The sequence below is a fragment of the Herpailurus yagouaroundi genome, unplaced genomic scaffold (assembly GCF_014898765.1).
Source record: "Herpailurus yagouaroundi ecotype Mexico unplaced genomic scaffold, PumYag 213, whole genome shotgun sequence".
Classification (NCBI taxonomy): Eukaryota; Metazoa; Chordata; class Mammalia; order Carnivora; family Felidae; genus Herpailurus; species Herpailurus yagouaroundi.
Genome location: NW_024412444.1, coordinates 5,422,259 through 5,443,934, shown reverse-complemented (window position 1 = coordinate 5,443,934; position 21,676 = coordinate 5,422,259). Strand labels below are relative to the sequence as shown.

The following is a 21,676-nucleotide window of genomic DNA, read 5'->3' as shown; positions in this document are numbered from 1 at the left end:
AGTTGAGTTACTGATACTTCTATTCCCTATTAATAGGATTAAAGGAGAAAACACAATGTTCCTAAGGTATATAAAGAATTCCTACAATTAAACAACAATTTTTTTTTAATGAGCAGAGGACTGCAATAGACATTTCTCCAAAGAAGATAAACAAATGATCAGTAGACACGTGAAAATATGCTCCCTATCATTAATCATTAGGGAAATGCAAATCAAAATCACAATGCAATTCTATCTCATTAGAGTGGCTGCTACCACAAAAAGAAAGAAACAAAAAATTAGCATTAGCAAGGCTGTGGAGAAATAGAAACCCTTGTGCACTCTTGGTGGGAAGGTAAAATGGTACAGCTGCTGTGGAAAAGAGTGTGGCAGGTCCTCAAAAAATTAAAAATTGAATTTTGGAGCTTATGCTAATTCTATTTCTGGGTATTTACCCAAGTGAATTGAAAGCAAGGACTCAAACAGATATTTGCACACCCATATTCACAGCAGCATTGTTCACAAGAGCCAAAAAGTACAAGCAACCCAAGTGTCCACCAGTGGATGAAGGAACAAACAAAGCATGGCATATAGATACACCGGGGAGGGGGAAATGGACAATTTTGTGTTAATGGGCACAGAGCTTCAGTGTGCAAGATGAAAAGAGTCCTGGTGATGGGTGGTGGTGATGCTTGTGCAAGGAAAGAATGTGAATATACCTCCCATCACTCAACTGTACACTTAAAAACGTTTAAGGGGTACATTTTACGTTATGTGTATTTTGCCATATTTTTAGAAAAGTACACAAAAACACAACTCGCGTAATATCAACAACATAGTAGAGACTCGATGGGTGGAGATTATAGAGGTGGAGTATAAAATTTCTATCAGGACAACCTTGTGTTCTTGCCTATAATTACAGGCTAACAAAAGAGGACTTAGCCATGTATGTAGGTCTCGTTGTCCTTTACACCAGCTCCCCTCTTGAGCAAGATCAATCAGGAAAAAGGGGAATGCCGGGGAAAGGCCAGTGCCAGTGGCTGCCGTAACACTACCATCCAAAAGTTAGATCGCTATTGCCTGGCTACATACATAAGATCGTGTCTCAGCAGGAAAGAAAGGAAGTGTCGGGTTTCCTTATACTGCAGGAAAAGAGCAGAGCTGGCTATAAAATAACAGAATTAGATTAGGCCTTGAGAAAAAAAAATCAATACGAGTTATCCCAATGCCCAGAGCCCATCGTTGCAGTTTATTCAGCTGAATTTGTGGCAACAAAATTGAAGAACTCAGTCAACTAAATTATTCCTATCCAGTTCCCATTGGAAAGGAAAGGATCATCTTTACTAATGGAATTAAAGACCTTACTGAGTTGGAGAAGGAACTTTCTAAGGCGTATTCTTGCCTTGTGTAAGGGGTAACAGTGCTCAAAGACCAGATCAGGGCCCTGGTGGGTTGATGAGTCGGGCAATTGCCTTCCCTTGGCTGTGGAAACACAGGAGCGCATGGTACCGGAAGACAAGCAGCGTCTTCCCTGGTGGTGGTCTCAAACTGAGGTGATCCAAGCTTCCTCAACTTCGTTCTTCAAGTGAATTCATTTGGCCAAAGTTTTGATAAACTTCACGAAGTAAAAAGTTTTCATGCAGGTATACACCTATGTGACCACCTTCCGAATCAAGAGATCAAGCATTTTCATTATCCACAAAACTTCCCCCGTGCTGCCTCACAGTCACTGTCCCTTTGTAAGGGTAGCCACTATTTTCACTTCTATCGCCTGAAATTAGTTTTTGTTGTTCTTGAACTTCATATAAATGGAATCATACCGCGTAGATGCTCTCTTGTGTGTCTGGCTTCTTTATTCAACATGTGGGTTTGAAGTTTATACATGTTCTTGTGTATTTGAATTTTTTGTTATTGATGAGTAGTAGTTCAAAGAGGATAACCAAACAGCCAGTAAGCATGAAAAGGCTCTCAAAGTCATCACTCATCAAGGAAATGCAAATTACAACCACACGTGACACCAGAATGAATAAAACTTAAAAAAGACTGGCCATGCCTCGTATTGGTGAGGATATCACAACACTGGCATTCACATATTACTGGTGGAAGTGGAAAACGCAGTGATCCTTTTTGGAAAAGTATCTAGCAGTTTCTAAGAAAATGAAATGTAATTTATTCTATGACCCAACAACTCTATTCCTAGATCTATACCCAAGAGATAGGAGTGCACGTGTACACAAAAATACTTACAGAAAAATTTTCATAGCAGCTTTTTTCATAATGACCCCAAAATGGAAACATCGCAAATATCCAGATACCTAACCTGTCCTATATTCAAATGAATCGTTTTTGAGGTCCTACTGTGGGCGAAACACACCCTTCTTCCTTGTCCTCTCTTCCCTTACTGGGCATGACACCCTCTTCTTAGGGATTCTATTTCCTCCTCGGGTCCCCCTGAAAGCAGGGAGGGGGGCACTGGACACTCTGTACCTCCCAGGACCACGTATATGCCCAACTTTCCTTGGTGTATGTCCCATCCTAGATTCTGGGCCACACGGTAGTCCCCAAATGTCCAATATCATAAACATTTCCTGAGTAGGATGCTAGACTCGGAGAGGAAGATACAAAGATTAAGATGTAGTCCCTGCTAAGCAGATGCTGGTTTTTGAAAGTGTGATTCCTGGAGCCCGAAAGACCTGTTCTTGACTCCCAAACCCTATTGTGTGCTCTTGGGCAAGCCCTGATCTCATCTGTGTGAGGCATCCACACAATGCAAACGATAATAATCGTGCCACCAAAAGAGCTTTCTAAGAACTCCATGTGGAGGGCATAGGACAATGAGCCGCACTTAAGAAGTTTTAATTCAATGCTATTGATGGTGATGATGACCAATATCTAATGAGGAGAAAAGACACACCATAACTAATTACAAACACAAAAGGTCAGAGGTGTTAGAGGTAAAATGTGCTTTGGAGAAATAGAAGAGGCTAATTTGTGCTAGAAAAATTCTCGTACGGTTTCTCATAGGATTTAGAGAGAGCTAGATGTCAGCTTAGGAAACAAGGGCTACAGCTCTAATTTTAATGATCAAATAGTGCAGTGAGAGGCAACATGATATAATAAAAAAAGCCTTAGGCTTGAATCTAGGCTCACTCATTTATGAGCGGTAGGATTTTGAACAAGTCCTTTAACACCTCCAAGCTTGTGTTTCGTCATTTGTAAATGATGACAACTCCTATTTCTAGTGGTTGTTGAGCAGAAAAAGAAATCTTTATCGAATGCCTGGCACAACACCCGTTACTCAAAGCATACACGTTAACAAACACATGAACTGAGTGAGGGACTCCAGGTCCTCCCACCCAGTTCCTCTTGGGGGAAACGTTGGTGGTTCTTTCCAAAAAGAAAACAGCACGACCAACCTGGTGGCATTTGCCTATAGCCGTGATGTCATAAGAGACGTAGAAAATCTAGCAGTCCTCTCAGGCCGGAAAATGCACACCTATGTAAAAAATTTTACGTAATTCAAGAGACTGTAAGGCTCCCCAAAATGTGATTCACGGAGTTGCCGAGACTCCAGAGGCCCCAAATAACCTCGCACCAGAAAAAAAGGGTAAGCCAAACTGTCAAAGACCAGTCTCTTAGAACCTCACTCCCATTATCTGCTCTTCAAGATTGGCAGGATAAAAAGCAGGGCAGCGGACCAAGGTGGGAGAACAAAGCCGGGAGCAAAACCCTCTTCTGTGACGACACCTCTCGCTCCCTTGAATAGTTTCACCAAACCCCAGCACCGTTACCACTGTGCCGACCGTCCGCTGCCTGCGCCCCCTGAGCCCACGTGCAAGAGCCCCCGTGTCGTTCCCTTCGGGAAACGTCTTGTGCGCGGGTCAGTAAATGCACGTGGCATCATTTGTGAAACCCCTGCTGACCTGCCACACCTTTCCTTCCCCCCAAACTGGTACGTACCTCGGTACGTTCCTGTGACCCCCTCCTATTGCCAAAGGGCCAGGTGGATTGAGGGACTTTTTGAATTTTTTTTTTTTTTTCTGGACGGTTTGGCCCTGTGTGTAAATAGTATGTTTCATGATGTTACGAGATCATGGTTTCAGAAAAATAATACATTCTCACCTGAACTGTCAGCAGTTGCTGCCATGTCTTTCTGAGACCTGCCTTGTTGCTCCTCTTTCCTGTCCCCTCCCCTCCTCTTCTTTTTCTTGCTCCTCTGCATCATCACTCTGCTTCTTGCCCATTTGTTTGTCCCTCTCTCCTATTCCATCGGGACCCTCCTCTATGCCCCTGGAGACTAATTCCTGCAGACTCAGCCTCCCAGGCTCCCCGGCTTCCCGGGCTGGAGATCACAGTGTAGGCTACTTCTTCCGCACCCCCTCCCTATTTTGCCTGATATCCAGCCGTGGCTGCTTTCCTTCAACCACAGCGCTGTGAAGTGGCCCTTGCTCTAGGAATCCCGCTGTCACTGGGCTCCAGCATGCAATTCCTCTCCTTGCCCCTTCAGGACTAAGGATGCCAACGGTCTCTTATTGTTGCCGGGCTCTCGGTGCGTCACCACCCATGCTTAGGTTCCTAACTCCGCCCGCTGGGTAATTCTTCGGTGGGCGTCTTTTGGACCATCTGAGTTAGATTCCATGTCCTGCCAGAACTCTGATGACACAGACCTCTCTAACGTCATCTCCGTGACCACGACTGGTCAGTTGCTCCTCACGTATCAGACACCGTGTTGACTGCTTCGCCAACCTTCGTTCGTTCTGCCTTCATGACAACCCCGTGAGGAAAGTATTCTTGTGCAGCTGGCAAAGTGGACTTGGCGGTTCGAAAGATCTTGTTCATTCCAGACACCACTGGTAAGTGACAGAGTCAGAATTCCAACTCAGACCTTTTTTACCGCGGAGCCTCTCTTCGACCACTACCAACAGTCCCCCCATCCAGCCCGCGTCGGAATCATCGGGAATATGTGTTACAGGTCCAGGTTCTGGGGAACCTACCCAGAGCCCTCTGTGAGGAAACCAGCTGTCAGTTTGAACTTGGGCGGTGAGGCTGGCTTGAAGTATCCTCTCATCCAACGGAGATCATTGCACAGGCTAACTGACAACGTGCGGAGAGAGCTGGCATTAAAACTCTGACCGGTGTGGGCAACAGTAATGACCGAGGCCAAATTCTCCGCCACCCTCCCACCTCCAGTTTAAATGAAAAATGCTAAGGGAATTAGAGTTAAGAGGTAGACGGAAGAGGGAAGAGAAAGCCCGTGAAGGGAAGCAAGCGATGAGAGAGTGACAATGGCCTTATGGACACAGTGACCCGTGATGCAGTAGTAAGATAGCGATGTCCTGGAGCCAACTTGCAGCCTGGACAATGACTGTTCTTAGCTTCTGTTGAGATCTCTCTGCTCTCCCCCATCAACTCGCCCGTGACCTAAACAATCATTGGTCGCTTCTTCCGCGAACCAGACCTATTTGGCCGAGCTGACACAACCCCTGTGTTTTTTGTTCTTTGGGTTGTTTGTTCGTTTGTTTGTTTGTTTTTTACAGAAGGAGGTCTAAGCTTTCTTAGTAGCCTTCCCACCGGTCTTCGTGCGTTTATACCGCCCACCTCTCTACGCTATTCTTCACATACAAGCTACGGTGATTTTTTTTTCCAAAAAGGAAATCTAACTTTATTACCCTCCTTGCTTAAAAACCACAAACCCTTTCCTGTCCTTGTGGCCTAGAGTGAAAATCTCCTACCGTGGCCTCCCAGCTCCTGCATGGTCTTAACCACCATGCCTTCTCTTCTTCCTCAGGCAGGGCCTCACTCCCCACCAGCCTCTCCGGTCCAGCCACACTGGCCTTTCCTTTAGTCCCTCCTGATCACCACACTCCCCACTGCCCCTGAGATTAGTACAGGCTATTCCTTCTGCCCACAATGCGGATCCTTTGACTTTTCATCTACTTAACTCCTACTCCTCATCCAGCATCACTTCCCCTGGGACTCCTCCCTGGTCTCCCTGGCTGATACCAATCTCCTAGCATCCTCTTGCATGGTAGTGTTCCCAGGTGTGACTTTTTTGCATGATCACTTGATTAATATGTCTTTCCCACTAAGCTGTCTGAGATCAGGCTCCATGTCTGGTTTTGTTCACTGTTGTGTCCCCAGCACCTTGTAGAGTGCCTGGCCTATCGTAGGCACTCAAACGTTTGTTGGATGCATGAATGGTTTAATGTTTACATACAATAACACCAGCAAAAGGCTCTTCTAAAAGTGCCTTATATAGTTGTCATGGAGTGAATGACCATAGTAACAGTGGGCAAGTGACTGTTGCTTAGGAAGGACCAACACACAACAGGCAAGCAGAGTATGTGTGGCTGTATGCACAGTACCCAGGACCAAGCCCTCCACTTGGAAGGGGACCCCAGTCTTTCTGCAGCCCCAACATCCACTTTAGCGCCTAGGAAAATGCCCAAAAGGTCAGTGACGCGTGGCTCTCCTTTAATGAGTTTTATTTAAGCCTGCAGGTGCATTTCCCAAGAGATCCTGTCAACCTGATGGCCAAGAAATTGCCAATTTGGTGCTTATTACCCACCCCAATCCAGCTTTAAATTGAATTGGGGAAGCAAAGGGAACAAATGTGCAGCCTTGATTGCAAAACTGAAAAGATGATACAATCAACACAAATATCTTTGATTGCCTCTTGAGAAACATTTGTGAATCAAAACTAGCAATGATTTTAACTGTGGAACAAATACTTGCAGATTATCCGTGACAGAGGGAAATTGATTCATATCATTCAAATGTGTCAAACTATGGCTAATAAATGAAAAATAATCTTTCTCATGTAATGTTATTTAGATGTCCTGTAGTTCAAAACACTTTCTTAAACACTTCACAAGTGCTAGGCAGTACTCTGCTAGGGGGAGGTGGGGAGGGGAAGATTTTGAGATAAACTGCACAGCTCTTGCCCTCAAAGTTCTCACAGACTAATGGAGGAGATCATGACAATAGAAAATAACACAAGTCATGTTGCAAGTATACTATATGTATGCAAAGTAAAAAGATAGCACATTATATGAAGGGGATGATAAGGGTGCAAAGTTTCTAGAAAACTAAGAGGAACTCACCAAGAAGACCATAAAAGGTATAAAATATCAGAGTCCAGCTTCCTAATTTTACAAACAAGAAAAATGAGGCCCCCAAGGTGATGAGATCTTGACTAGTTAATGCCAAAACCAGATCTTCAACCCAAAAATTTTCTTTAAGGGGTTGTCTAAGATACGACCAAGAACTATTGTTCTTATTGGCTCTCTCAAAAGCCATCGGGGTTGAAATATGGAGCAAATTTTGATTTGCAACTTGTAAAGGAGTGAGATTCATCTTCCTGCCTCCTATCTGGCCCCTTATCCAATCTTTTTCTGATACATCAGGTGGACCAACTTCCCCAAATGCAAACGTGATCATGCCATTCCCTTCCTTCCCACTGCCCTTAGGATAACGCCCAGAGTCCTTCGTAGGATTCAGCAGGCTCTGGCCCTGGCCCTTGACTGCAGCCTCCCCTTCCACCACCATCTGCGTCCTTCTCTGGGTTCTAGCCACTCTGTGCTTCCTTTGGTTCTTTGATCATGGCCTGCCTTCTCCCATTTCAGGGCCTTAATGCACATTGTTTCCTCTGCCTGGAACACTCTTCCTCCTTCTTCACCTACTGCTCAGATAAAATGCCATTACTCGGACCTGTAGACTGGGTTAGTTCTTCCCTGCCCTCTTTAAATGCTCTGCCAGTCCTCTGTATTGAATTACGTGTTTGAAGTCTGCTTTCTGCACTAGACTTTAAGCCCCAAGAGTGCAGGAACATGTCTCCGTCGTTCATGATGTATCCTCTCCCCCCAGCAGAGGACCTAGACTCTTAGGTAGGCCCAGCTCCTGGGGCACATAAATAAACTCCAAATCCTTAGTGTTTTATGGAACAAGAAGTTATTTTCTTTTTCTTTCTCATGTGACAGTCCGGAGTGGGGATTCCAGGTCTGTGGCAGACTGACTCCATGTAGCCATGTAGGGACCCAGGATAAGGACGCTTGTGGTTTCAACATGTGGGTTCCAAGGTGTCCTCGATAATTTCTGTGTTAGTCAGCTGGAAATAAGAGAGAACAGAGAAGAGCTCACATGAAAGGTGATCACTCTTTTCTACTCCTTTCCCATTGGAGGGAATTTAGTCATGTGGTTACATGAATGCAAGAAAGACCAGGATGTGTGGGCGAGGCACGTTCAAGCGCTTCTTTCCTATGTGGCCAGGAGGAAATGGAGTTTGCAAGACAGATGGCTGCTGCACTAGAAGGTTCAGTGAAAGCTTACTGAAAATAAGTTGATTTTTAAATCATTGTATTGCTTTACTTTCAACGCAGAGATGAATACCCAGTCTCCAAAATCCTTATGTTTCTTTCATTTTGTTGGCAGCATTTCAGTATCCAAACAACTGGCTTCAGTGAAAGGTAAGACTTGGAGTGACTGAGATGTGTGTATTTCCCCTCTACCATGATAGTGCACCGGGAGTTAAAAAAGAACAGGACGGCAAAGGATGCCAGAAATGTAAGAGACCTTGTGGACAAATCATCAAATACCCATGTTCTTTTTATAGAATTCTTTTGAGAACTGAAGTCCAGTGATAAGAATTAGTTTGCCCCAAGTTAGTCCATTAAAGGCCAAGCTGAAAGCATGGATCCCATGACTCCTAATTCAGTGTTCTTCCCACATGCGCAGTTGCCTGTCTATGGGTAGCATCCTCTGGAGCAAGACCATCCAGAGCAAGACAATCAATATCTAACTCGTGAATGGTCACTGGAACTCAGAATGCAAACAACCCCCAACTGCCCCTGTTGGTCGAGTGAAAACAGTGTTGCCAACTCTCAAAATAGAAATATTTACACTCAGAATTCAACTTTATAGGTAAAATATCTTTAGAACTAACATATTGTTCTTTCCGTGGTAATATTAAGAAAAACCCCCACTCATATACTTGGATCATTATCTTATTCCAAAATCTGTGGCTTTAAAATGTTCACAGAATAACCAGCATAAACTTGGATATGACTATATTGAAACTGTTTTTCTTCCTAAATGGCTGGCCAACATCTCCAAAGGAGACTTGGTATTTTTACTGAAATAAATCTCCATCTTGATGGAACAATTGTTTTTAAAAAAAATTTTTTTTTCAACGTTTATTTATTTTTGGGACAGAGAGAGACAGAGCATGAACGGGGGAGGGGCAGAGAGAGAGGGAGTCACAGAATCGGAAACAGGCTCCAGGCTCCGAGCCATCAGCCCAGAGCCTGACGCGGGGCTCGAACTCACGGACCGCGAGATCGTGACCTGGCTGAAGTCGGACGCTCAACCGACTGCGCCACCCAGGCGCCCCAACAATTGTTTTTATACTATGACAACAGAAAACCTATTCTGTTTTACAATATACACAATTTCGGACACTCGTGATAATTGTCCCGCATTTCTAATACGACTTATCCCTTCTAGGAAGTTGAGGGGAGTAGTAACTCTCCATCACCCTCACTGCCCCTGAACACACACACACACACGTGTGCACCATTTTTAGCACCAGATCCCTAGCATTGGACCATTGGGCCACATTTATTCCCATGTCCTAAAAAAACACAGGATAAACATGGCTCAACTTCCCAGAATGTGTTTTATTCAATGCAAGTAGTTCTAAACGTTATCCATTGAAATAAGGCAGGGATAGAGGATGAAGTAGAGGTCAGTGAGAACCCACATTTTCTCTGCTGGCTACTTGGGCGTATGCCCTTGACCTCTTGAGGGTGGGAGTGGGGGGATGAGTACATCTCTGCCTCTAGCATCCAAAGCAGTTTCGTGGCAGAAAAGTTTGAGAAGCACTAGAGTATTGGGGAAACTACTGACCTAGAGAGAAAAAAAGAGACCCAGTTTTTATTCTTGCCGCATACTACCTGCGTGAACTTGGACAGACCACTTCTCTCCCATGGGTCTCCATTGCTCCATTTGCAAAAATAACTGCTACTAGGAAAAGTTCTAAAATGAGGGGATTCTGACACCTTGCTGTACTGAGAGTTGTGTTCCTATGACACTAATGTGTCAGGTACTTGCTAGATCCAGTGTCTAGATCTGTGTCCCACGTTCCACGGCAGGTGAGGAGAAAGAGGCAGAGGATTGCCCTGAAGTTCCAGTCAGCTCAGTCCAACACACGTACACTAAGGCCCACAACACTCCAGGGCCTGGGAATGAGCGTACAGATAAATAAAATGTAGTAACTGCCCTTGGGAGTGTGCAGTCTAGAACTGTTCTGTCCAACAGAGCAGCCACTAGGCACATGAAGGTACTGAGCACTGAAATGTGTGTAATAGATAAGTCAGATTTAAGAGACTTAATATAAAAAAAATGGAGCCTGTTTCAATAATTTGTTTAGATGGATTACATATTGAAATTATATTTAAAAAAATTTTTTAATGTTTCTTTTTCAGAGAGGGAGAGAGAGCGTGAGCAGGGGAGGGGCAGAGAAAGAGAGGGAGACACAGAATTGGAAGCAGGCTCCAGGCTCTGTGTTGTCAGCACAGAGCCTGACATGGGGCTCAAAGTCACCACATCATGCCCTGAGCCAAAGTCAGACACTTAACCGACTGAGCCACCCAGGTGCCCCAAATGATAATATTTTTAATACACTGGATTAAATAACATGTGTTATGAAAATAATTTTGTATGTTTCCTTTTACTCTCTTAATGTGGCTACCAGAAATGTTTAGATTATCATTACGGCTCACATTACATTTCTCTTGGACAGCACTGACCTAGAAGGAAATTTAGATAGCTGAAGAGTGTTCTAGTGTGAGGGTTATGATAAATGTATGTCTGGGGAAATCGAGAAGCCCAGAAGAGGGACCTGTTGCCCAATCTGGGGGTGTCAGAAAGAGTCGTACAGAATACACTGCCTGAAAAACAATATCTAAAGGCAGTGTGCATCATGGGGAGGGACCAGACTGTGTGACCTCGAGCAAGCTACCTAACCTTGCTGTCCCTCAGTTTTCTCCTCTATAGAGTGGGGATGATACGGGAACCTACCTACGAAGGCTGATGTAAGAATTGAGTTGAACCCTGTATATCCTACAGAGGAGGGGCTGACACGTAGAATACCAGCTCCGTGATCATTCGTTTACAACTGTCCTCCAGAACGCAAGCACCAGGAAATTAGAATGTCTCCACTGCTGTTGTTCACGGTTCTATCCCCAGAAGTAAGACAGAGCCTGGCAATAAATATTTGCCAAAAAGTACTTTTTGGGAGAACAGAGTAAGGGGACTACACACAGTTTAGTATTATCAAAGCGTAAGAAGCGAGATCGGAAATAACAGGAGAGGTCGACATGAAGTACCTGGTTTAACACCCTCTCCGATACACCCCTTCCAGAGGCAAGAAAGCTGATAAAAGACGCCAAAAGAGAAACATCAAGCCCTTGCATTTTTATTAGGACTTAGTCCTTTACAATATGCTTTCACATATTTGCTCGCAACTCTGTGAGGCAGACAGGAATTAAAAGGCAACACGCTGGGTTTAGTAAGGGAAGAACCCAGCCATAAAAACAGAAAAACAAAACCTCTCGCAAAGTATCATCGGTGTTGGTAAGGTAACCAGAGTGCCTTGTTAACTTTCATGCGTGATGTTTTCTAGTTCAGTTTTTACCATGAACATATGCTATTTTATAGTCAGGACAAAAACTGCCTGCCGGGTTCAAAAGAATGGAGGAGAAGGAAAGAGGAGTTGGCTAGTCCAGATGGAGTCCCCATCTAGAAGGCAGCCAGACGTCGAGTTCCTCGAAGGGTTGGAAAATGTCTGGTTCCACAGCCTCCACGGAGGTGGCCTTATAAAGAGATATTCCAAAGTGGCAGATCTTTCTCTGGTCTTTGAAATCAGACTTTCAAATGTTTCCTCTGCCACTTCTGAGCGATGTGACCTTAAAACTCTTAATCTCTCCATGTGTCAGTTTCCAATATGTAAAATTGAGACACAAATCACACTTACCTCTGTGGGTTTTACTAAGCATTAAATAAGATTAAGTGTGAAAGGCACCTGGCATGCAATAAAGAAGGAAGTGTCTGTCATTATTTGCAAGCCCACTCCAGACTGGAAATACACCCCTTCCTCACCAGAAAGAGACTGGTGAATAGAGCAGCTCATAGTAAAGCCTCCCCTAATTTATTCTTGGTTATTAATTAATGAAGCAACTGGTCAAAATTACAGAAGGAATGTTTACCTCTTAAGGAATTAAGGTATTTCCTCTAAGCAATTTGTTTCTTTTAAAGTTTTTTTGTTTTTTTTTTTTTTCAACGTTTATTTATTTTTGGGACAGAGAGAGACAGAGCATGAACGGGGGAGGGGCAGAGAGAGAGGGAGACACAGAATCGGAAACAGGCTCCAGGCTCTGAGCCATCAGCCCAGAGCCTGACGCGGGGCTCGAACTCACGGACCGCGAGATCGTGACCTGGCTGAAGTCGGACGCTTAACCGACTGCGCCACCCAGGCGCCCCAGCAATTTGCTTCTTAAAGACAGAATGAATGGAGTCTATTTTTTGGCCACTTAAGTTCAAGGTTACCGCCATATAGCGTCCCACCTCCTCAAGCACACACCCCAGGAAAGACAGACCCAAGCTAGAGGAATAGCTCATCTCCATGGATTTCGACGAGCCGCAGAGTGTTGGGTAATCGAGAAGCGTCTCCATTCTGACTGTGGATGTCAGGGATGTGAAAGAGGTGAAGGGAAGAGGTGGCTAAGGATGGGGGAGAGGGGGAGAAAAAGCTAACAATAAAATCCAAAGAAGCAGAGAATGTTCTGAGGTTGGCATTCTAGGCTAGATGGAGGCCCAGCCACTGGGTGAGCAGGCAGAAGTGGGAAATGTCAAGCAGAACCATAGGCAGGTAAGACTGAGCATCGGGAACGAGGGAAGAAATCAGGGACTAAGAAGCTAAGGACATAGATTTGGCAGACATTCATTCCATGAATATGTGTGAAGCATGTACCATGTGCCAGGCATTTTTCTAAAGATTCCAGGTGCCATAGAGCAGAAGACAGGCAGAGGAAAAAAAAAAAAAAATCTCTTCAGGAGGCTTATGTTTTTGACCAGGATTCAAATTCAAGCTCTGCCACTTACTAGTGGTGGGTCCCCAGCGAGGTCACATCCTTGCTTCATCTGTAAAGTGCTATGACGATGGAGATAAATACTGTGTTCCTGAACTGGAAGAGTTGACACAGTAAATACAGCAATTCTCGTCAAATTTCTGCTAAAGCTTGAGCGCCCAGGTGGCTCAGTCGGTTAAGCGTCAGACTCTTGGTTTCATCTCAGGTCACGATCTCACGGTTCATGAGGTCAAGCCCCACATTGAGCTCTGTGCTGACAGCATGGAGCCTGTTTGAGATCCTCTCTCTCCTCTCTCTCTGTCCCTCCCTGAGCACTCTCCCTCCCTCTCAAAATAAATAAATAAACTTTAAAAAAATTCTCTTAAGGCTTACTGCAAGTCATATATAATATACATGGAAAGCCCTAAAATAGCCAAAATAATTTTGAAAAAGAAGAAAGTGGGGGACTCACTCTCCTCCATATTAAGGCTTATTATATGGCTACTGGAATCAAAGAAATGTGATGTTGACAGAGGGACAGATGTACAGATCAATGAAACAGAACGGGAAACCCAGACACTGACCCATACGAATATGCCCAACTGACGTTTGACAAAGATGCGAAGCAATTCAGCAAAGGAAGTATAGCATTTCCAACACCTGATGTGGAAAGCAACTGGTCCTCTGCCGGTTAAAAACCTGAACCTCCACCTAAGCCTTACACCTTCTAGAAACATGAACTCAGAATGCGCCATGGATTTAAATGTAGACCATACAATGACAAAACTTTTAACTTTACATAGGACAACTCTTGGGGCGCCTGGGTGGTGCAGTCGGTTAAGCGTCCGACTTCAGCCAGGTCACGATCTCGCGGTCCGTGAGTTTGAGCCCCGCGTCGGGCTCTGGGCTGATGGCTCAGAGCCTGGAGCCTGTTTCCGATTCTGTGTCTCCCTCTCTCTCTGACCCTCCCCCGTTCATGCTCTGTCTCTCTGTCGCAAAAATAAATAAACGTTGAAAAAAAAAAATTTACATAGGACAACTCTTTCAGAAGAGGAAGCATTGATAAATCAGACTTGATAAAAATTGGAAACAATTCCTCCACAAAAGATCTCAAAGGATTAAAAACCCAACAGTTTATGAACTGGGAGAAAATGTTTGCAAAGAAAAGTCTGATGCCTTTCTATGGGCTGTAAGCTCTCCGTGGTCTTGTTCTTCTTTCTTAACCAAACCTCCTTCTTCTGGGTTTCAGTCACAGCTGTCTCCTTTCAGCTCTCCCGATGTGCCACACTCCTTCTGATCCGAGCCCTCACCATTCTGCTTGAGCTTGGGACATTCGGCACAACCCTAATCCTAGCCTGACTACCCCACCCCACCCCACCCCACCCCACCCCAACCCTTTTACATGGCAGGATCCCTCTCATCCATTAGGTCTTAACTTAAATGTTCATCTGCTCACAGAGACCTCCAAGACCAGCTATCTAAGTAGTTTTCCTCCCTGATGTAATTTTTTTTTAATGTTTTATTCATTTCTTGAGGGAGAGAGAGAGACAGAGCATGAGTGGGGGAGGGGCAGAGAGAGAGGGAGACACGAATCTGAAGCAGGCTCCAGGTCCTAAACTGTCAGCACAGAGGGGCTTGAACTCACAAAAGGTGACCCGAACCATAGTCAGATGCTTAACCAAGTGAACCACCCAGGCACTCCCCCAGATGTATTTTTTAAATTTTCTTCTGTTTCTGTGCCTTTTTTGCCTCATACATCACAAGCTGTAAATCCATGTTATATATGTATATAGAGACATAATTATTGAATGTATATAAAAGCAAATACATGCATAAGCACTTATCTTATTGATTATTACTTATTATCTCATTCGATTGTAAAGTATATTGTAAAAGAGCAGAGGCCACATCTGGGTACTGAGTGGGAATATATTAGAAATACAGTGGGTGCTCAATACAAAAGTTGCGTTATTCTGTCTGATCGTCATTCTTTGTATAAACAATTGTTGCATAGTACCTGGGTTAAAAATGATAGGATTTTGGTTTTTTTTTCTTCTTATTCATTAATTAAATGGCATGTCCTAGCACCTACTATATAACAGGACTTTGTGTTGGTCACTGGGAATACAGTGATGAAGAAAGATATGATTCCCTGGCCTCACAGGGCTTGCAATGTAGTTGAGAAGAAAGGCCATTAAAAATGCAGTAACTGGGGCCCTGGGTGGCTCAGTCGGTTCAGCGTCCTACTTCAGCTCGGGTCATGATCACGTAGTTTGTGGGTTTGAGCGTCACGTCAGGCTCTGTGCTAACAGCTCGGAGACTGGAGCCTGCTTCGGATTCTGTGTGTGTGTGTCTCTCTCTCTCTCTGCCTCTCCCCTAGTCGTGCTCTGTGTGCATGTGTGTCTCTCTCAAGAATAAATATTTAAAAAGGTTTTTTTTAATATGGTAACTATAACATGAGAGAAGTTCTATAATAGAGGATGTGTTAGAGCCTCAGAGGACAGAGAACATACAAATTTTTTTGCTGTATCTTGTGTAGTTCTCAGTGTCCACTGGGTGCTACCCACTAGAAAGGAATGAGCTAGCATCACCCTTTCAGGGAGTTTAAACCAGAGAAACCAGCTGGGAAATCAGTATGTTTGAGGCCTTAGGTCAAAGAGGTCCCTTATCCACCATGATATCAAGGAGCTTGTTTTAAATGCTATTCTCCTTTATCACACTGGCCTGAAGTGATGCTTTGATTGACATCGAATATAAACTCCACAAGAGCAGGACTCTGTCTTACTCACTGTGGTACCCTCAGTGCCAGGGACTGAGCCTAGTATCAAGCAGGTGCCCTTTAAATATTTTGCAGATCAAAAAACCAACTGTGAGAGAGGTGAGGTGTTTTCCCAAGGTCACATGACAAGCAGGTGGTAAATCTTATCCTGATTCTACTAATTCTTATTGCTCCCGAAGGAACTTTTGTTTCAATTATTTAAGGACCTGGTGTCAGATGTCCCTACATCCCACTCCCAGATAGGGGGCAAAGAGTCCAAGGGCAGGGCCACATTGACATACATCTTCCAACCCTGCTCATCCCCGTTCCCTCGGAAAATACAACCCTGTGTCTGGGGAGGAACCATCTCTAACCTAGACCTACATCATTGTACGTTTCTTCCCTCACAGCTCTCAGGAAGGGCTCAGATCTGGAAAAGGCCATTGCTACCATTGCTCTGATTTTCAGAAACTCTTCTGACCCTGATGGTAAACTTGGAAAAGCTACTGCCAAAAATCTGCTGCAAACCCAATTTAGGAATTTCACGGAGGTGAGAAAATGAACAGGCATGAAGAAACGGGGGCCACGCCATACTGGGTGGCCCAAAGAGCCAACAACTCCAGCGAAAGGGCCCTAGTATGTTGTTTCATTCAACAAATGTTTAATGAACACCTACCACTTGCCAGGAAGTGAACTGAGCACTGAAGTTAATGCAGTGAACAAGCGAAAAATCCAGCAGAGTAGAGCGGTGCCTGGGTGGTTCAGTTGGTTAAGCGTGGGACTCTTGATTTTAGCTCAGGTCATGATTTCATGGTTTTGTGAGTTCAAGTCCCGTAGCAGGTTCTGTGCGGGTAGCGCAGACCCTGCTTGGGATTCTCTGTCTCTCCCTCTCTCTCTGCCCATCCCCCACTCATGCTGTTTCTCTCTCTCTCTCTCTCAAAATAAATAAGCTTCAAAAAAAAACCTAGCGGAGTAGAGAGATCTGCTGAAAAGGTCATTAGAAATATGCAAATAACCATGAAACAGTATGGCATGCATTGAAAGAGTAAAACAGAGGGACCATCTTGGGGCAGTCAGTCAAAGAAGCTCTCCTGGAAAATAAAGGTATAGCTGAGATCTGAAGAGTGAGCAAGAGTTAGTTTTGCAAGGGAGGAGGGTGGGCACTGAGAACGTAGCATTCCAAGCAGAGGCAATGGCATATGCAAATCCTGTAAGGCAGGTCAAAGATCTGGGAGAGCCGAGAAGGGAAAGGAAAGTAGGAAGCACTAGGCGATGAGGCTGAGAAGGTGGAGAGAAGCAAAATTACAAAGGCATAGCCTGAGAGCAGGAGGAAGCCAGGAATGTTTCTAAATCAAGGGTGAAGAAATTACATCACCTGCAGATGGGATTGGGGTAGGGATCGGGGTGGGGGTGGGACAAAGAAAGAGTGTCTGTGAGGAAGCACTCCAAACAGAGGCCAATGATGTTGGGACTAGGGTGCTGAACAGGAGAGACATCTGGAAGGTGGAATGAACAGGATCCGATAACTGACTGGCTATAGGGTTGAAGGACAGGAGGAGCAAATTATGACACCCCAGTTTCCGACTGTGGGAAGAAATGGGTGGTGGCCTCATTTCCAGAGAAGTCAAAGATTGGGGAATAAGCATATTTGAGGTGAGGTGGGGTGGGAGGCGAAATGATGAGTTCCATCAGAATTTGTCAATTTTAAGATGTCCATGAAACATTCCGGAGGAGAAACAGAGCAACAGGACATATGACTTGGGAGGTCAGAATAGAGATTTGTGTTCGCAATTCAGAAGTCAGAGTTAGCAGTAGACGAACAGTCACTGACCTGAAGGGAGTGACCTAAATTACCTAGAGGTGTATTTTCCAACCTTCAGTCATTTGAATACCTCCTTCAATATCTTTCCCATATCTGCCTAGAGTCTGTATTACAATTCACTTAGAACTTTTCTTCTTTAAGTTAACTTTCTTTTTAAATAAATTTATTTTATAAGAATACTTTATCACTGAGGCACCTGGGGGGCCCAGTTGGTTAAGCACCCGACTCTTCATTTGGGCTCAAGTGATGATCTCACGGTTCATGAGTTTGAGCCCCGCATTGGGCTCTGCAGTCAGGGCCCTGCCTGCTTGGGATTCTCTCTCTCTCTCTCTCTCTCTCTCCCTCTCATTCTCCCCCACCTGCTGTCTGTCTGTCTGTGTGTGTCTCTCTCTCAGTAAATAAACTTAGAGAGAATTATCTCTTTTTAATAACATCACTATTCTAAGTGTTAATTCAATGGGTAAGAGTGGAAGGTAGTAAAAGAATAGATGACTACTAACTTGTATTTAATAGTTCATCCTGCCTCGCCTAAAACTGCGTTACACTCTACAAGCATACTTAGGGAAATGCTGGCTGAGGGGACATGCATAAGAAGAAAAGAGGGGTTCGTACAGAGTCTAGACCACCAATATTTATTAGTAGGTAGAGCAAGAAAAAGACTTAAAGCAGTCTCTAAAGTTCTATGGGTGTTCGGAGATACTACGAAAATAAGTACTATAATTCCATGAAAATATAAATGTATTGGCTCTAGCATATGACAGTTATATCTGGTGTCATCCACTGGGGGAAGGTGGGCCAAGGGGACAACTTCCTGTGAATCTTGGATTATTTCAAAAGACTGTGAGAAATCGACTTTTTTTTTTTATCCCACAAATAAAGTGATTTTATAAAAACTCAATTTCCTTAGAACAGAGAATAGAATGTGGTTCCCAGGGGGAGGGGGAGGGGGAGGAGGAAGTGAACTGATAGAGGTCAAAGGGTACATATTTTCTTTCTTTCTTTTTTTTTTTTTAATTTTATTTATTTTGAGAGAGAGACAGCAAGCGGGGTAGGGGCAGGGAGAGGGAGAGAGAATCCCAAGCAGCAGCCGTGCTGTCAGTGCAAAGCCTGTTTTGGGGCTCAAACTCGCCAACCATGAGATTATGACCCGAGCCAAGCTCAAGGGTCATTTAACCGACTCAGCCATCCAGGCTCCCAAAGAGTAGACATTTTCAATTTCAGGAAGAATAAGTATTATTTGTATGATTATTTGATTTTTTTTTCTTTTAAGAAAAATCTTTGTAGCCAGAAGTATCAGGCAAGAATTTGCCAAGTGGTAAAAAGTTCTGGGGAGCCTTTAAGGAAAGCGTGGGTGAAGAAATCCTAGAACACTTGCCTACATCAGAGGCCAAACGAGATGACACATTCTAGAAAAAGGCCTCATACTTGGTGGCTGGGCAGATCTTCAGGGAGCTTTTCACAAGTATGAAAATGAGGACCTAGTGGATGGTCATCCTGATGTACAATCGCACCACCTACCCCCCCCCCACCCCATGTAAGGGGACAGTTCCCAGGCCCCCGTGGATGCCTGAGACCACAGACAGTACAGAAGCCTCTCTAGACTGCTTTTCCTTATGCATACAGGCCTATGATAAAGTTTCCTTCATAAATTAGATGCTGTAAGAGACTCCTAACAATAATAATAAAATAGAACAATGACAATATACTCTAGTAGAAGTTACGTGAACGTGGTCTCTCTCTCAAAATACCTTATCGTACTCTAGTCACCCTTCCGGTGGGCATGTGAGATGATAAAATGCCACGTGACTGAGAGGAAGGGAGGTAAATGATGTAAGCACTGTCATGTCAACTTGGGCTTCCATTGACCTTCTGATGATCATCAGAAGGAGAATGGTTGCTTCCAAATCCCAGTTGACCCAGGCAACTCGAACTGTGCAAAGAGAAACCTCAGACGAGGGGGTTCCTGCTGTAATTCACCATCCCCTCTGAGAACAGCCAAGGGTAAAAGAAAGTTAAAGCCAAATCATGTCCCTCAATGTAGATTAAACTTGAGAGAGGCAGACAATTTCTGGATCTCCAGCAGCAGACCTATCCAGGCCTCATGTGAAGTGCTGTTCTCTGCGCAAGATGACAGAAAGCAGAAGCCATATTTCAGGGAACTCTAGGACATTCTCAGTATTAATAGTGGTAACTTTAAGGAGCAAACATGGAGAGTAATGTCAGGATGCTGCCTTGGACCTAGCACCCAGCTCTGTGAGACTCCTCAGGGCAGGTAGGGGCACACAGGTCAACGGCAAAAGACCACAGCCCCTTAATGACTAACTGGGCTTTCTCCTACATCCCTATGTGGAGCTCTCTGGTTAACTGAGATGGCACTTTGGGCTGAGGCCTGGGTTCTGAGAGGAACATCTCCTTTCTCACAAGCCTAACGTAATTTGGGGGGATCTTAACACTCTATAGTCAGTCAGATAAAATAAAACTGAGCATTTATACGCACTGATAAGAAGATACAGAAACAAGACGGCTGATCAGGCCCCAAGAGAACTACCTGGGCCAGCTCCCAGGTACTTAAAATACATAGAGAAAAAAGAGAGAAGATCTACAGCCGCCTCTGACCTTTGAGCAGTGTGTCCTTCCACTAGTAAGTAGTCCTGTCTCTGCCGTGGGCCCCACCATGTCCACAGCGCACTCAGCTGTCATGGAGCGAGGCAGGGGAAACTCTTTTTGCCTTCACTGTTAGGTGTGACCTCTTGAGGACAACCAGCCTGGAGAGACAAGAATGGTCTAGTCGGTAAGAGGAATGTATCATCTTCCTAAAGTGCTTTAGTCGTTGCTGTGATGGCTTTTTACAGCTAGCACATGGCTGAGCATTTGGGGTTGTACTAAATGCAAACACAGCCCAGAATACCAGAGAATCAAATGACCTTAATGTTGTTAATGCCACTTGGGAGGATATTTCACAGGCTGTGGTTGGAAACTAAAAAGCCTCTTCATGGATGTACTACTCACATGTTTCCCCTCAATCTATTTAGGAGGACTATGGACTTGGGTGTGATTTGTGATGAAACTGAACGCTGGACAATTTTCCAAAGCACAGATTTTTCTATGAGCATTTTTTAATTTCGTATTTCTGGACGATCTTATTGTTCATTAGAACACAGAGTGAATACCTCTCATAACAGAGATTATATGTTGAAATTGTGAAAAATGTAACACATCTGTGCTTCTAGAGAGGCAGATGGTTAGTAGTTAAGAGGTGGGCTCCAGAATCAGGCGGCCAAGACCATGAACTCTAGCTTCACACCAATAGCTGCATAGGTTGGGGCAAGTGACTTAATTCTCACTGAGTCCTTTGATGCTCATCTGTTAAGTGGGGATAATAGTCGTATATTCATAAGGTCACTGTGGAAATTCGAGGAAATAACCCATGAAAAGATTTAACACAGTGCCCCACTGGTAGCCCTGGTAACAACTTGACATGATATTGTAACTACCGTGTTATGCCATGTTACAAGAACATGTTAATAACATGTTTCTTAATTGCTTGTTATCTGTAAAACCAAGGTGGCACAATGAATTCGGTTTTTACTTATTCTTTATTCTCACAGGGACAAGAAACAAAACCAAAATACAAAGACCTCCTTTCTGAACTCGACGAGCACACTGAAAATAAGCTTGATTTTGAGGATTTCATGATTTTGCTCTTAAGCATCACTGTAACTTCAGAGTTGCTCCAAAATATATGGAGTGTAAAAATCAGGAAGTAAACAGCTTTAAAAATACAATCAGAGCACCTGGATGGCTCAGTTGGTTAAGCGTTCCACTTCAGCTTGGGTCATGCTCTTGCAATTCACGAGTTCGAGCCCTGCATTAGGCTCTGTGCTGATGGCTCAGAGCCTGGAACCTACTTTGGATTCTGTCTCCCTCGCTCTCTGCCCCTCCCCCACTCATGCTTTGTCTCTCTCTCTCTCTCTCTCTCTCTCTCTCTCTCAA

General features: G+C 44.3%; 1 protein-coding gene across 1 annotated transcript; it reads left to right on the top strand.

Annotated features, from left to right (window-relative positions):
• Positions 1-6,321: 6,321 nt before the first annotated feature.
• Positions 6,322-21,450, top strand: SNTN (sentan, cilia apical structure protein). Its single transcript, XM_040454538.1, has 4 exons — positions 6,322-6,431; positions 8,410-8,444; positions 16,272-16,411; positions 21,292-21,450. The coding sequence occupies exons 1-4, from the start codon at positions 6,322-6,324 to the stop codon at positions 21,448-21,450; spliced, it is 444 nt and encodes a 147-aa protein (XP_040310472.1).
• Positions 21,451-21,676: the final 226 nt, after the last annotated feature.